Raw genomic sequence first — 17498 nt, 5'->3', positions numbered from 1 at the left:
TCGGAAAAGGCCAAGGATGCTGCTAACCATTCTACAATGCACAGGGCAGCCCCACAACAAAAAATCAACTGGGTCAAAATGTCAATAATGTCTAGGTTTGAGCAACCCTGGCCTAAACACTTTAGGGCTGAAAAGAACCTCAGAGATCACACAGACCAGGAATTTTTTAACCTTTTTTTTTTTTGAGTAGCTGAACCCCATGTCTTTATGAAAGCCCAATATGAAACAGTTAAGGCAAGTGATTAATGAAATCCTGGAAGGACTGAGAGGGTGCAGTCGGGCATTCTGAAGCCTGGCTTCCTTAACATTTCTCCCATCCTGTTCTAGCAACAGATGGCACTGAAGAATCCTTGGAACTCCCCGGAGCAGTTTTACAACCACCAATCTAATCTAGCCACTTAATTCTGCAGATAGGGAACATTATGTGCATAAAAACTACTAAGGAACTTGCCCAAGGCCACAACAAAACCCCAATCAAAAGTCTGACTTTTAATCTTCTAGTCTTATGGTTTTTAGAGGTTTATTCAACACATATTTACTCTGTGTAATATATGCCAGGCACTGCTCTAGATGCTAGGGCTTTAGGATGTAGGTAAGCTAAGTCCCTGCCTTCCTGAAGCTAACGTTCTAGTGGACAGATTATACCATAAACAAATGTGTAACATATCAGATAACAATAAAGACTATGAAAACATATGAAGCCAGGTAAAAGTGAAGGGGTCCTATTTCAGATAAGATAGTCAAGGAAGGCCCTCCTGAGGAGATAACATTTGAGCAGAAACCCGAATGGAGGGACGAAGACACGCAGGTATCTGGAGAGAGAAGTTTCTAAGGCAGAGGCCCTGAGAATGGATATGCTTAGTATGCTCAAGGAGTAGCAAGGGGAGGAGGTCAGAGTGGCCAAAGCAGAATATGAAAAGTAATAAAGGTGAACAGGAGAGGTAGCCAAGTACTATTACCATAACATAAAGGGCCTTCTGACTATGGTAAAAAGCTTTTAACACAAATACGATGGAAAGCCACCAGAGACTTATGAGAGGAGACAGGCCAATCTGACTTATATTTGAAATGGATTGCTCTGGCACTGTGGACAGAAAACTATGTGTATGTGTGTTCATCTGTGTTGCGGAGTAGATGAGGAGAAACAGAAGTAGTAGCAGGGAGATCAACTGGGAGGCTATTGAAGCCATCCATAGAAAAGAAGCTAGTGGTCTGGACAAGGTGCTAATTGAAGGAAGGAAAAATTGAGTTGAAAATTACTTCAAGGTGTTTGGCTTGACCAGTGAGGTGAATAATGGTGGTGCCATTCAATGAGCTGCTCAGTATTGGAGGAAATCAAGTTCGTGGGGTAATATTGGGTTGAGTGTGGGACACATTAGATTTAAGTTGCCTAGTGAACATCCAGCATCAGAGCTGCTGAGTTATGGTGAGGTGTACAAGGGTGGAGACATAAATCATAAGATGGTATCTAAAGCCATGAGACAAGATGACCTGGGGAGTAAACATTACTGCTCTTCCTCTCACTTCCTCTTTCTTACAGGATGAGCAAAGCCAGGTTCTGTCACAACCCTTCTACTCTCGGGGGAACACTGGGGCAGAACTCCTCTTGCATTTGGCATTAGGGTTGTAGCTGTTTTCTTTTTAAGTAGATAAATAAAAAGACACCACTACTACTATACCCACTTTGAAATGTCCCACAGTAAAAATACAAGCATCTGAAAATTTGACCAATGATCTCCATAGGAAGCCTAAAGCCTTATTCAAAAACAGTTTGAGGGAACAGTGCTTCCTATATGAATGACTTATACCAGTTTTAAGTTTTGACTGTCCAAAACCTTCTTTCTATCCCATGAAAGTTTGGAAAAGAGGCTTACCATATTTTCTTATCCTGATAAAGAGTCCAGATCCACATTTGTTAGGCAAATGTAAAATGAAAGGATAGAGGCTGATATCATCTTGATTCAAGCAAAACTTTTCCTCAAATTATAACTGTGTGATATTTAAGAAACAATATATCCACTTGCCAGAGACACTGTGGAAATCAGTCTTGCACATGGATGAAGTCAGCAGTCCTTAACCCTGGCTGGGCATGAGAATCACTTGGGGGGCTTTTTAAAATACCAAGGCCAGGGCTCTAATTCTGAACAATTAAATTAGAATTCCTGGGTGGGGTCCTAGCACCAAACGTTTTTCACATTTTCCAAGGAAATTATAATGGGCAGTCTTCTGGACAAATATTTGTCCCCCTCACTCCAAATTCACATGTTGAGGCCCTAACACCCAGTGTGAGGTGGAGCCTTTGGAAGGCAGTTAGGGTTAGATGAGGTCATGAGGGTGGGGCCTCCATGATGTGGCATTAGTGTCCTTACGAGAAGAGATCAGAGCTCTCATATTCTTTCTCTTTCATTCTCTCAACAGAAATGTATTTTCTCACAGTCCTGGAGGCTGGAAGTCAGAGATTAGGGTGCCAGTCAAGGGGCCCTCTTCCAGGACTGCTCATGACTGCCTTCTCTCACTGTGTCTCTCCCTATTGTTTGAGCCACAAAATCTGTGGTATTTTATTACCGCAACCTGAGCTGCCTAGATGGGCTGTTAGACTTGATGATCCAGGGATCTCTTTTGGCTCCAATATTGCACAATTTGATGTAATATTTGATAATTTCGGTCTCATTTTATAAAATTTCACACCAGCAATGAAACTAAAGAAGTCTTTGTTTTAGAATGTCCTTCTGAGAGTTATGAATGTAGATCCAGGGTCCTTGGCTGTTTAGCATCTCAGGCTGCATTGTGATGAGGAAGCAGACAGAACAACTGATATCAAAGCCAAGTGTCTATCCAAATTCTACATTAAGAATATAATGTTTTCAGTGAAGATAGATTTCTAAAGAGAATCTCCGTAATATAAACTGAGAATGTTTTCTTCCTCTTCTAACACTTGTTAAAAGCTAAGGACAACAAAATCCATCCCTTCTTTCTATGACCACTGTGACTAATGCAGTCTAGACATTTAATTACACTTGGATTCATGCAATAAATTCCTAATTGGTCTTCCAATATTTAGACTTCTCGACCCTCAATCATCCTCTGTTCAGCTGCCTGAGTAATCTTTGTATTAACAGAATGGGTATGTCACTATGACACTCCTTTCCTTAAAATCCTATAGTTTTCACAACAATGTGAATATAACTAACACTATTGAACTAGGTGTTAAGATAATTTTTTTTTTACTGCAATTCAGACACACACACACACACACACACACACACACACACACACACACACAAACAGAACAGTTCCGAAATGGCAGGGACTGGCAGATCCTTCAGTGTCGCCATTTTCTAAAATGAAATAGAATTTTCTTAATAGGACCAAAGGCTCTTCAAGGTGTGGCTGCTGACTCTTACTCTTTTCACTCCATCACTGTCTTACATGCACACTATCGTCCAACTATAAGCAACCACTTGTAGTCAATAGTCCTTTTTGCCTCTATGTTTTTGTAGGTGTGAAAAAAGAGTACATGTGAAAAATAAGAAAAAGAAGCCAACAACTGGAATCTTCCAGGATAACACCAAAAACAATGTTCCAACCTTGGCTTGGCTACACGGAACACAGAAGGCTTCTACCATGGTACCAAGGCAGGAAACAGATGATGAGCCAGGACTCCCCAGCCCTTCAATCAGCAGGCAGGCTGCAGCCACACAAAGGCTCCCCATCTGAGGAACAACGTCTTGGCTGCAGGATAACTTACTGAGTGTGGATGAGCACATGCTGCTTGAGGTCCTGCCTCCGCATAAACAACTTGTCACAGTAATCACACTTAAGATTCTTCTCCCCAGTGTGGATAACCATGTGGGACTCCAGGTGAGCCTTCTGGGTGAAAGACTTGTCACACAAAGTACACCTGTAGTTCTTCTGACCTGCAAATCAGCCCAAAGTATCACACCGTGAAGAAAACAACTGCTGGCATCCCCAAGACAAACAGGCACACATATGGGCATGCAGCAGAGGCAGCAACGAAACAGAGTTGACTGGTAAGCAGCACTTGACTTTCTAGGGTTGTCTATGCGGGACCACTCAGAGCCCCTGAATTTATATTCTGCAACTAAAGCTAGTAAATTAATCTGATCTCCTTTAGGACCTCTGATCTAAATATGTATTGTTAAAAAAGTACAGGTGATACATAAAACTTGAAAAAAATGAGTTATAATCCTAATGCCCTGCCTAACACAAACATTAAGCAAAAAAAAAAAAAAAACAAAAGAAGGCCGGGCGTGGTGGCTCAAGCCTGTAATCAATCCCAGCACTTTGGGAGGCTGAGACAGGCGGATCACGAGGTCAGGAGATCGAGACCATCCTGGCTAACACGGTGAAACCCCGTCTCTACTAAAAAATAAAAAAATAAAAAAAAAAAAAACTAGCCGGGCGAGGTGGCGGGCGCCTGTAGTCCCAGCTACTCAGAGGCTGAGGCAGGAGAATGGCATAAACCCGGGAGGCGGAGCTTGCAGTGAGCTGAGAACCGGCCACTGCGCTCCAGCCCAGGCGACAGAGCGAGACTCCGTCTCAAAAAAAAAAAAAAAAAACCAGCCTCATGAATTCTAGGACTTATCTATAGGGAAACATATTTTTACAAGCTAGACTTCATAGTTTTCTATCTTTTTAAAACACGTAATATTGCCTTGTAAACCAGGGATGAAACAAAATCCTTCCAAGAGTGCAAAAATAAGATTCCTCTAAGTCAGGGGTCAGCAAAACTTCTCTTAAAGGCTAGATAGAATTTTAGGCTTTGTGAGCCATAAGATCTCTGTTGCAAAAGGTTGAGGAAGAAACTTTTGAAGATTTGGAGAAAAGATGACCCAAACAAGAAAGCTAAAACCATCAGTTATTTTGTAGTATGTATTTTAAAAAGTTAGTGGCCAGGCACAGTGGCTCAGGCCTATAATCCCAGCATTTTGGGAGGCTGAGGTAGGCAGACTGCTTGAGCCCAGGAGTTCAAGAACAGCCTTGGCAACATGGCAAAACCCCATCTATATTAAAAATACAAAAATTAGTCAGGTGTGCTGGCGCACATCTGCAGTCCATGCTACTCAGGAGGCTGAGGTGAGAGGATCACCTGAGCCCTGGAGACAGAAGTGATAGTGAACAAAGATGGTGTCACTGTACTCCAGCCTAGGCAACAGAGTGAGGCCTTATCTCAAAAAAAACTTTTTTCTTAAAAAGTACTAAAAGAAAGGTGTTGGTTTGAATGGAATTTAGAAAATGGAAGCTCAAAAAATAAATTGTGGCAATATTTATTGAGCAATAATATTAAAGGAGAGAAACTAGCTCTGGCTGGTGACTGAAGTGAGCTCTAATGAGAGGCTCAGACTCAGAAGTTTCTATTTAAGTCCAAACACATTGATCGACTTCCTGATTATTAAGTGCATTTTCCCAGGCACCTTCCAACTATGGTGGCGAGAACTGGAAAGCAGAACATCCTAAACTGGAAGTGACAGCCTCCAAGGAATCTCAGTTAAAACCACAAAGGTTTCCACCCTGAATTCTTTCTCTGACATCAAATCTCAACTCCGCCTACTGTCCCTCTACAAAGCCTTTACTATCACATTTTCTAATTGTTGCAAAAATTCCATTCTGATGGGCCAACACAACTTACCTGTATGTATCTTGAGGTGGGTCCGCAGATTGCTGGGATCACTAAAAGCCTTGCTACAGAAATCACACTTGTGGGGCTTCATACCCATGTGACCCATAAAGTGGACATGAAGTTTGGAAGGAGAGATAAAAGCTTGGGGGCACATTGAGCACTTCCACTTCCTTTCTTTGCTGTGACTTGGCCCATGGCTGCCGCTATGGCCCTGGGTAGGAAGATGGTTGTGGATGTGGCTGGTCAGATGGGCTTTGAACTCTGTGTAAGAATTGCACTCCTTGCCACAGTTACAGAGGTGCACATCTGGGTGTTCAGGAACACCTTTTAAAATAAAAAATTACTCATTATCTCCTGATACTTGAATCTTAAAACTTGTTCTTGATATTAACAACGATCGCTTGCAGTTCTCCTTTCTCCCCAAATTTCCAATTTGCCCACTTCCTATAAAACTCAAATGTCTTATTCAGTGCTCTAACCCCAGCATCTAAAATAATGTACTTAGGGCCAGGCACAGTGGCTCATGCCTATAATCTTAGTGCTTTGAGAGCCAAAAGTGGGAGGATCACTTGAGGCCAGGAGTTTAAGACCAGCCTGGGCAATATAGCAAGACCCCATCTCCATAAAAAAGACTTAAAAATCATTGGCTGGGCATGGTGGTACACACCCATAGTCCTAGTTAATCATGAGGCTGAAACAGGAAGACTGCTTGAGCCCAGGAGTTCAAGGTTATAGTTGGCTATGATTGCACTACTACACTCCACCCTGGCAGAGTGAGACCTTATCTCTAAATACACATATACATACATAAAATAAAACAGTGTACCAGGCACCAAGAAAGCACTTGGTAAATACTGGATTATAAGGTCTCTTTTATAAGCAAAATACTTAGATTTTGTAGCATACACAAACTCTTAAACACCACTTGTCATCATGAAACAGCACAACAAAGAGAAAGCCTATGCAGGTTAAATCAAACCGAGGGGCTTTGCTGTCCTTCGTGAGTTTACATCTCAATGGTGCTAGTTCGAAAAGTAGCCTTAGGAACTTCAATGCTCCCAACCAAAGTCCTACCATGGAAGACCATGTCATATGAATTACTGCTTGGTCAGTAACATTCGGCTTGTGAAGAACCTCACAGATTTTAACACCTCAAATACAGAAGTAATAGTTTGCTTTTATACAAACAAAGGTATATGATTTGCTTCAGCTAACATGTATATCATTACCAAAACTTTAATCCTGGTCTTTGGTATTTTTACTATGCTAGATTCATGATAAACATATATTAACTTACCAATCTGCTGAGCATAATCTCGGCTATAATAAAAAAGAAGTTCATTTTCAGGAGGGATATCTTGTGAGGTGCAGAAAAAGATTTTTCCATCATGAGGATAAGCCACCAAATTCTGCTCTTCCCGGTTCCTGAGTTATCACATTTAATAGATGAAGCACATTAATTGTGAAATGCATACTAAGCACAACATTCTCCCCATTGCAAAATCCTATATGAAAGCTCAGGCAGAACTATTTCCTCTGGAATGTTTTCGTAATTTCCCATCCTATCTATGAGGAGGCAGTTGTAGAGAAACGGAATTCTTACTTCAGCATACTAGCTGATGACCTTTTGTAGTCAAAAATACTAGAGTCTCTTATTGGAAGCAAACCAAGTAAATAAAACGAAATCTTTAAAAAAACATTATGACAAAGACATGGAGATAGCTAGCTAAACAAGGATTAACTCCGGTAACTCAGGGGTGGATTAACAGCCAATATAAAGAAAAGGCACCCACTTGCAAATTCAGTGGTAACTATATTGTTCCTTAGTAAGTTTTTTTTTTAAGACAGGATCTCACTTTGTCACCCAGACTGGAATGCAACAGCACCACCATAGTATGATCACAGCTCGAACTCTTCAGCTCAAGTGATCCTCCCAATAGCTGGGACTACATGTGTATACCACAACACCCAGCTAATTTGAAAAAAATTGTTTTAGAGATGAGGGTCTTGCTATGTTGCCCAGGCTGGTCTCAAACTCCTGGCCCAAAGCAAATCTCCCGCCTCAGCCAACCCAAGTGCTGGGATTAAAGGTGTGAGCCACCATGCCATGCTGCCTTGGGCTTTAAGTACGTCCAGGTGTTGGTGTGATTTGGATTCTTAACTCTTTTCTCTGTTATGCAAAGTTTCCTACTGAAAAACATCTAAATTGTAACTATTTTTCTCATCCGAGACTACTCATACCTGGCTTTGCGCACAAACATCATCCAATTACATTCATTTTCATCAGTTGTAATGATGCAGAATTCTAGGACACCATTGTGGTATATCTGCCAACAGAAAGCAAGCACACATGTAAAATGCACTGACATGCAATAAAGTACTACATTACACTTAGGCCAGCAATCATTTCATTTACTCATTTGCAGTAGGTCCCAGCTTTCTTGGTGTCAAAATATATTCCTACCTTCTCCAACATTCTATCATTTCAACATTCTCCCTATTTCCAGCAATACAGTAAAGACCATCAGAGACCTACAGTTAGTGCTCAGTGAAGAGACTGACTTTGTTTTTGATTATTCAAACTTTGCCTGGAAAAGACAAAAAACCAGTCTACCTGTCCACCTGTCTTCATCACCTATCACACAGTAGACACTGAATGACAGAATGTCCATTAAGGGCAGAGGATCATCCCTTCTCATGATTTTCCCACATGGGCCTAGCATTCCAAATTTAAAGTTCCCAATGACAGTGGTACCTTACCTTTCCAATGATCACAAGACCCATTTTCCCCTTACTTCAAATTTGCAAGCATCATTCCCAATAGATATCCATGTGAAAATCTTGCATTTTTAACCCCTTTCATTAGAAAACTAGAAAAATAGGCCAGGTACAGTGGCTCACGCCTGTAATCCCAGCACTTTGGGAGGTTGAGGAGGGCGGATCACTTGAGGTCAGGAGTTCAAGACCAGTCTGGCCAACATGGGGAAACCCTATCTCTACAAAAATACAAAAATTAGCTGGGCATGATGGCAGGTGCCTGTAAACTCAGCTACTTGGGAGGCTGAGGTGGGAGAGTCGCTTGAGCCCAGGAGGCAGAGGTGGCAGTGAGCCAAGACGGCACCATTGCATTCCAGCCTGGGCAACAGAGCAAGACTCTGTCTCAAGAAAAAAAAAAAAGAAAACTAGAAAAATAATCTTAGCTTCTTATTCCAGAATTATTTCCCAAGGTAAATATTTGAGGAATGTTTTAATTAATTATAAAATGAGACTTTTATCATATAAACAAAGTAAATGGTCTCAGCTGCCACAAGTAATTCAAATGCATTAAATGGTTAAAATAATTGGATTAACTCACAAAATGGAGACAAAAACAGTTTGTCCTCTCTTTCCAGTAGCTGGTGTTTTGCTGTATATTATAACTTGGCTACCAAGAATGATGAATGCACTTTGGGAGGCCGAGGTGGGCAGATCACAAGGTCAGGAGATCGAGACCAACCTGGCTAACACGGTGAAACCCTATCTCTACTAAAAATACAAAAAATTAGCCGGGCGTGGTGGCAGGTGCCTGTAGTCCCAGCTACTCGGGAGGCTGAGGCAGGAGAATGGCGTGAGCCTAGGATGCAGAGCTTGCAGTGAGCCCAGATTGCACCACTGTACTCCAGCCTGGGCGACGAGCAAGACTCTGTCTCAAAAAAAAAAAAAAAGTACATTAAATAAATGATGACCAGTGAATGGCACTGTATCAGTTCTGGCTGATTTTGACTTTATCATAACTTTTTAACTACCTCTTACTAAGAAAAACAGCCAGAAGCCACAGAAAAGTTTCATCAGGACTGACCTTCCAGATATGGTTAACTGCCTTGTCTGTCCATTCTGCTACTTCCATGGAGTGACTCTGCTGGCCAATTAGAGGCCCAAAGCAAGTCCGCACAGGAATGGTTTCTCCAGTCCATACACCTATCAGTGGAAGGACACCAACTACACAATCAATGATTTAAATAGCAGGATATAGAAAACAGAGGTGCTTCACCCATGCAATGAATCTTATTTTCAGTGAACTTAAGAACCAATATGTAGGCTGGGCATGGTGGTTCATGCCTGTAATCCCAGCACTTTGGGAGGCCGAGGTGGGCGGATCACCTGAGGTCAGGAGTTCGAGATCAGCTTCGCCAACAGGGTGAAACCCCATCTCTACTAAAAATACAAAAATTAGCTAGGCGTGGTGGTGCACACCTGTAGTCCCAGCTACTTGGGAGGCTGAGGCTGGAGAATTGCTCGAACCCGGGAGGCGGAGGTTGCAGTGAGTGAAGATCGGGCCAATGCACTCTAGCCTGGGCAACAAAGCGTGACTCCATCTCAAAAAAAAAAAAAAAAAAAAAACCAATATGCTAGCAGTCCTCAGAAGTGGCTAAGCCTTGTGGGTCCCAGCCTGTAAATACATAAAATGTAATGAACAGATAACACAAGGCTCACAATAAATGCTGAGTAAGAAGCAGTATCAGAAATTCCTGAACCTAGTTTTATCCACAGGGAATCTTACCATGTCTCTCCAAATACATTATTTTGGAGTTAAATATAAAAAAGTTTGGGCATGGTAGCTCACACGTATAATGAGTCAACACTCTGGGAGGCCAAGGCAGGACTGCTTGAGGCCAGGAGTTCGAAATCAGCCTCGGCAACATAGTGAGATGCTGTCTCTACAAAAGAAAATTTTTTTTTTAATTAGCTGGGCATGACTGCACATGCCTGTAGTCCCAGCTACTTGGAAGGCTGAGGCAGGAAGACTGCTTGAGCCCAGGAGGTCCAGGCTGCACTCAAGTTACTGCACTCCAGATGTCGGGCCAACGCACTCCAGCCTGGGCAATAGAATAGACCCAGTCTCTTAAAAATAAATTAATTAATTCAAAATAACAGAAAACATTATTCTATTGTAAAAATATAAAGCAATTATTATAGAAATAAATCAAACTTCTAAAATCTTTTGTGCTTAAAGCACTGCTGTATTGTACCTAAACTGTCTGATGCTTTCAAATGACTCACACCCAAACTGCAGCTAAAAGAATAATGAACCTAATTTTATATTTCCAAAGAAATGTCACAGCAACTCAGAAGCCATGCTAAATTCAAATATTGGTAAAGTCTGGCAATCTACATTCTTTATTCCTTTTTTCTAAGGACCATTATACAATTTACAAACATTTGATCTAAATTTGTGTCAAGGTTATCAGTAGTGAATTTTCCATGTTTGTATAAAAGAAACTAAGTTTTAAGAAATGGGTTGTTAGAATAATTATTAGTGGATGGGACAGCTGAGAATAAAAATCTTCAAAGACTCAGTCTAGGACTTTTTGCTTTACTCAATACTGATTCTAACAAAGGAGAGGTTTCCCAATAGTTTTTGACTTGATTTACTGCTATCATCAGTGGACAAGACTAATATTCCATAAAAGCATAAACCTTAAGCCATAAATTGACTTCTGGTCCAAATAATTACTAAATTATACACATCCACTTTTACAACTGTACCCTACAAAGGAAGAAGAGATGTAATAGTGTTTTACAGTCCCAAGGTTCTTACCAACTTCTGCTCCCACAATTGACTGACGGAGAACAAGCTGCTTTGGGAGAGAAAGCCTTGCTCTGCTCTCTATTGGAGTGTCAGGAACAAAAGTCACTGGTCCATGTTCGGGACAGTCTGAGGGATAGGCGCGGTCACAGAGAGTGCACCCTGTAGATGGCAAATTTGAGCAATACAAATGGGTTTAGTTCAAGGAGGCTAAATTACCATCAGGCTTTTTTTGTTTTTTGTTTTTGGAGATGGAGTCTTGCTCTGTCACTCAGGCTGGAGTGCAATGGCACGATCTTGGCTCACTGCAACCTCTGCCTCCCAGGTTCAGGCGATTCTCCTGTCTGAGCCTCCCATGTAGCTGGGACTACAGGCGTGTGCTACCACACCTGGCTAATTTTTCTATTTTTAATAGAGACAGGGTTTCCTCATGTTGGCCAGGCTCATCTGGAACTCCTGACCTCAGATGATCCACCCGCCTCAGCCTTCCAAAATGCTGGGATTACAGGTGTAAGCCACCGTGCCCAGCCCCAGGCTTTAATGTAAATGCTATAATTACTAAAACATATCCAGTAAGAAGCATGGTTCTAACAGAGATATGTTGATCAAAGACTCACTTCCTTACACTAACATATATATCCACTCTTATACCACTCTTCAGACTTCAATAAGATCTGATTTTTTTCTTTTGATCCAACAGGACAAGTTTCCTATTCAGTGCATAAGAGAAACATTGATCAGAAAATTGGCTGGGTATGGTGGTTCACGCCAGTAAACCCAGCAGTTTGGGAGGCTGAGGTGGGACGATCACTTAAGCCCAGGAGTTCAAGACCAGTCTGGGGTAACATAGTGAAATCCCGTCTGTTTAAAAAAAAGTTAAAAATAATAACAATAAAAGAAAAAATAGCACCATATTACTTCAACAATCAAGTACATTATCCCTTACATTAAGTAGATAATACATTTAGGTATGATGCCCTAAAGTCCAAAAGATTCCAATTCTGAACTGTAAGAGGAAACTGAGTTGAAATGTTGTTATGCAGAGCCAAAATATGGCCACAGTAGTACAGCTGGCTCTGACCCCAGTGCCTATGCTCTGACTGTGCTATGAACATAGGCCACTGGGGTCAGAGCAGCTGCACCACTGCACTCTTTTGCTTCACTATAAATAAGATGGTCAACCAAGTTTTGATGACACATTCTTAAGACAAAAACAATCTGCAGCCTGCTATTTCAAAGGGCAGACAGAATTGTATTCTTGCAGACATTATTTCCTTAAAATTCTTAGTTTCTTATTTTTCATATGGTCTTTCTTTCGGCATTGGCAGAGAGGATGCTGCCTTTATATATTGTTCTCTATTCTAACTACAACTTCATTTTCACAAGTTTATGAGTGTCCTCCTCCATTTTTGCTCTATTCTTTACACTTTCCACTCTGCTAAAGAACAGTATTTACGATACTATTATTCAACCATTACGTTCAAACACCAAAACCATTCACAAAATAGCTGGAATACATAAACCTTAGAACCACAGTCATCTATCTTACTTTCTCTTTTTTCTTTTTTCTAAGATGGGGTCCTGATCTGTCACCCAGGCTGGAGTACAGCGGCGTTCCCGCTTCAGCCTCCTGAGTAGCTGGGACCACAGGCATGCACCATGACGTCTGGCTGATTTTTTAATACTTTTGGTAGAGACAGGGTTTCGCCATGTTGCCTAGGCTGGTCTCAAATGCATGAGACCAGATAGCAACATGGCAAATCATCTCTACCAAAAATACAAAAAATCAGCCAGGCATGGTGGCGAGCACTTGTAGTCCCAGCTACTGGGGAGGCTGAGGTGGAAGGATGGCTTGAGCCCGGGAGGTGGAGGTTGCAGTGAGCTGAAATTGCGCTACTGCACACCAGCCTGGGTGACAGAGCCAGACTCTGTCTCAAAAAAAAAAAAAAAAAAAAAAAACTGTTGGCAAAAATGTAGAGAAATTAGACCCCTCATCCACTGCTGCTAGGATGGTAACATGGCACAGTCACTTTGGAAAACAGTCTGGCAGTCCCTCAAAAAGTTAAGCACACAGCAATTCCACTCCTAAATATCCAAGAACATATGTTCATACAAAAACTTGAGAACAGGCGGAAGGAGGGAATGGGAAGTGACTAATGATTATGAAGTTTCTTTACAGGTTGACTAAAATGTTTTGGAAGGAGACAGTGGTGGTGGTTGCACAGCCTTGTAAATATACCAAAAAAACCACTAAATTGCACATTTAAAATGTATACATAAATTATATCTCATTGTAACACACAAACACTTAGAAGAGGTTCCATTTGCCCCCTTAGGAAAAAAATCAGTAAGCTTATTTAGGCCACCTCTTACCTTCTGCTAAATTAATGAGCCTTACATTCATTACATTCTTCGATTAAAACATTTTAAAATTCTAAATTTGAGACTTTAAAAGGTAAAAACTAGTCTCCCCATCGCCTGGATTTTGTGGCACTGAATGGTTCTGGGCTTCCTATTTTTGGCGCTCCCGTTGAGTCTATTTGGAAGCTCCTCTTCTGCTGCTGTATCTTGATATCCCTAGCCCTCTTCTCATTCCATACGCTTACTAGATAATTCCGTTCCACTTCTACAGACACAAATAACATCTTAATGTTGACAATTCTTAAATATTTCCAGACAGATCTCTCTCAGCTCCACACACAACTTTTCATTAGACATCTCTACTGGGTGTCTTACAGACACTGAAATCAACATGTCTAAAACTTGACTAATCGTCACTCTTCCCAAAATAATAAAAATCAAAATCGAATCCTCCTCTGTCTTTTACTACTACCCTACCTACTTAGTTTCTGTTTGTTTTTCCAGAGACAGGGTCTTACTATCTTGCCCAGGCTGATCTTGAACTCCTGGTCTCAAATTATCTTTCTGCCTCAGCCTCCCAAAGTGCTGGGATTATAGGCGTGAGCCAACGCATGGCCTTCTCTACTTAACCAGTTTCCGAAGCCAAAAACCAGGGTTTTCTCCTTAATCCTTCCCTCCTCCAACTTTATCCAATCAATAAGCTCAACTGGGCTCTCTGAAAATGTCCTCTACTCTTCTGCATCCTAATTACTTCTACTCTAGATTGGGGAATCATCACCTTTCCCATAAATTATAGTATCTTCCACACCTCCTTGCCTCTCAACAAATTTATTCTCACATTGCAGCAAAAGCCCTACCCCAACCCTTACTCCCTAAAACTCTTGACCTAGTCTTAAAAGAGCCTTTGTGTTCTGGCTCCTACTTCTCTCTCACCACATGACCCCTCTCCTCACCCTCATTGTATGCTTCAGCAATTCTGAAACACTCACGATTCTTTTGGTTCTAGGCACTTACAGGTGCCAACTCCCGTCTTCCTGACTCTCAACTGCCCACACCTTTCTTGTCCTTAAGGTCTGTGCTTAACATGTATGTTACTTTCCTTGGTTAAGTCTTCCCTGACCCTTCCATGGCCTGGCTAGTTGCTCCCCTTCAGGCTACTTTAGTACCTTACACTTAATCCCATCTTCACACTTACTATTATACTGTATTGTAACAGTCTCCTATGCTTCCTACCAGACTGTAAGCTCCTTAAAGGTATGTACACACACCGTCTCTTGGTAGATCGTTCTATCCCTAGCATCTAGCAGAGGCTGCCACATAGTAAGCACCAAAGAGCCCGGCATGATGGCTCACACCTGTAATCCTAGCACTCTGGGAAGCTGAGGCAGGAGGAACGCTTGAGTCAAGTTCAAGACCAGCCAAGGCAACACAGTGAGACCCCATCTCTACAAAAAATTTAAAAAGTAGCCAAGTGTGGTGGTACACACTTGCGGTCCCAGTTACTCGAGAGGCTAAAGTGGGAGGATCGCTTGAGCCCAGGAGGTTGAGGCTGCAGTGAGACGTGATCACACCGCTACACCCTAGCCTGGGCGACAGAGAAACCCTATCAATAAAATAAAATAAGCACTCAACATGTTTCCTGCGTGAATGAAACGTAGTGACACCAGTAAATCAAATGTTTTTATATTGCTTTTTGTTGTTGTTGCCCAGTAAGAAAAACTTTTACATGCCCAAGAATAATTTATATGCACCCTGAACAAAGAAAAAAATGCATTTACATTCACCTACATTTTTCCATAGGGTTATAAAAGTGACCTAATAATTTTCACAAGGCATGTCACAAACAACTTTACTAGAATTTACCCCTATAACTCTCTATTTGTGAAATCTTGGGAAATACCTTAACTATTACTGGGCTAAACTGACCTTTTTAAAAAAATATTGTATTATCATTATGATTGTTTTTCAGAGACAGGGTCTCACTTTGTTGCCCAGGATGGAGTGCAGTACTATTCACAGGTGTGATCATAGCCCACTATAGCCTGAAACTCCTGGGCTCAAGCAACCCTCCTGCCTCAGCCTCCAGAATAGCTAGGACTATTCACAGGTGTGATCGTAGCACAATATAGCCTGAAACTCCTGGGCTCAAGCAACTTTCCTGCCCCTGCCTCCAGAATAGCTGGGACTACAGGCACACACTACCGCACGTGCTAAGCTTATCTGCAAAATACAAAAATGACAACTTCACATTTCATTTCTTCAGGAGGATGCTGTAAGAACCAACTAAATGTATGTATATCATTTGGCTTACTTGAAGAAAAGGCACCACATTAATATAAAGGACAATACCAAGGCAAAGAAAAGTTCCGAGGTCTAGTTACTTTCTATACTCTCTTAATGCCAAACTTTGTGACTTAACTTGTTAGGGATGGTGGCCCTTTTTACGAATATTTCCAAAAAAGAAAGGCTAAGCACACTCACAAATTGTAAACAAGGTTGCCATGTTTTCCTTGTTTGAATTGGAGTCTTCCATTTGCAGTGAAGGTGGTACAAAAGAAAGACTGTCTGAAGATACATCTACATGACCTGTCCCCATAGCAACCTCCTGAGTGATGGAGGAGACAGCCACAGGTTCTAGGCTGAGGCCAACTTCATGGAGGGAAACAGATTCTAGGGAGGCAAGGTTGTGTGAGGTAGAGAGTGCCACGCTTACAGAGTTGGTGCTCATGGCCACAGTGTGGATGGAGTCACTGAGGGCACTGTCAGACATGCCATTGACCCGACTTGCAATGTGGTCTGTCTCCATGACCACAGGGAGCTCCAGGCCATTCCCATGCATGGGTATCACACCACCATGTCCTACAGCGTCTGCTGCAAGGTTGTTGCTCACAGAATCCACAGACAGAGGTTCATGACTTCTGGAGCCATTTGGGATTTGGGAATGGTCGCCTGCAACACCGTCCATTGTAAGCTCCTCTGCCATTCCATCTGTCGAAATTGGGCTGGTAACCCTAGAAACGTTCTCCATAGTGATTGCTGTGTCCAAGGCCACCTCATGGCCATCACTGGGATGAAGACTTTGGGCACCATGTGTGTTCACAGAGCGAGAATCTATTGAAACAATGCCTGGTTCTAATCCAACATTTCCATTGGACTGATAGGGATCTAGTGCTGAAGGGTTATTGGTGATAGATAATGCTGCATTACCATCAACATTTATAGAGTTGGGGTGGATGTACTGAGGAGGTGGTCTGTCAGCTAAATAAGATAAAATGCCTGAGAAAAGGAAAAGACAAGATATCAGAGACTTACAGTACATTACTGAAGAATTCCAAGCACTAGAAGCTACTTCCTTACAAACATTACTAAGTTCAAATAATCTCCTGCTTCTTTAATTTAATCGATACACATTATTTTATAAATAGCAACATACATATACCATAATTGAGTTTTTCCTGTAAAACTCAAAAATCCTTAAAAAGTTAACCATGTTCCTTTGAAGCTAACTGGGAATCACTAACAAAAACACTGCCTTTAATATACATATGGTTGCAATTCCTGAGTCCTAAGGCGTAAAATTTGCTCTACTAATTATTAAAAGGTAAAATGATTTAAGAACAGTTCTACATGAAAAATAAAATTAAATATAATTTAATATAATTAAACTACCATAACACAAACTATTTAATACAAGTCACAATTGTACCTGTTTTATTAAAACAAAACAAATTAACACTTGTGCTTGGGAGGATGTGGTGAAATGACACTTACTAAACTGCCAGTGGGAATGTAAACTGCTAAAACTTCTTGGTGAAGTATATATATTAAGAACCTCAAAAATGTTAATACCCTCTTGTACAAGAAATTCCACTTATGGTAATCTTCTCTAAATCCATTTTGTAAATATTATACATAAAGACATTCATAAGA

At 41.3% G+C, this 17498-nt stretch overlaps 1 protein-coding gene across 4 annotated transcripts in view; it reads right to left on the bottom strand.

Moving 5' to 3' along the window:
• The window catches only part of PRDM4 (PR/SET domain 4), a 28770-nt gene that overhangs the window by 2725 nt on the left and 8547 nt on the right, over positions 1-17498 (bottom strand). For 3 of the 4 annotated variants that reach the window (XM_033220765.1, XM_033220764.1, XM_033220766.1), the window contains exons 5-11: positions 16050-16844; positions 11220-11369; positions 9480-9619; positions 7883-7968; positions 6939-7066; positions 5651-5965; positions 3749-3917 (exon numbers count right to left, since the gene is read on the bottom strand). In XM_033220765.1, the coding sequence (XP_033076656.1) occupies positions 3749-3917; positions 5651-5965; positions 6939-7066; positions 7883-7968; positions 9480-9619; positions 11220-11369; positions 16050-16844 (1783 nt within the window). The remainder of the gene's footprint in view (positions 1-3748; positions 3918-5650; positions 5966-6938; positions 7067-7882; positions 7969-9479; positions 9620-11219; positions 11370-16049; positions 16845-17498) is intronic. The other variant, XM_033220768.1, reaches the window with a different exon arrangement.

The sequence above is a fragment of the Trachypithecus francoisi genome, unplaced genomic scaffold (genome assembly GCF_009764315.1).
Source record: "Trachypithecus francoisi isolate TF-2019V2 unplaced genomic scaffold, Tfra_2.0 Lachesis_group11, whole genome shotgun sequence".
In the NCBI taxonomy this organism is placed as follows: Eukaryota; Metazoa; Chordata; class Mammalia; order Primates; family Cercopithecidae; genus Trachypithecus; species Trachypithecus francoisi.
The sequence above is the reverse complement of the archived record's forward strand: the minus strand, read 5'-3'. Positions and strand labels throughout refer to the sequence as shown.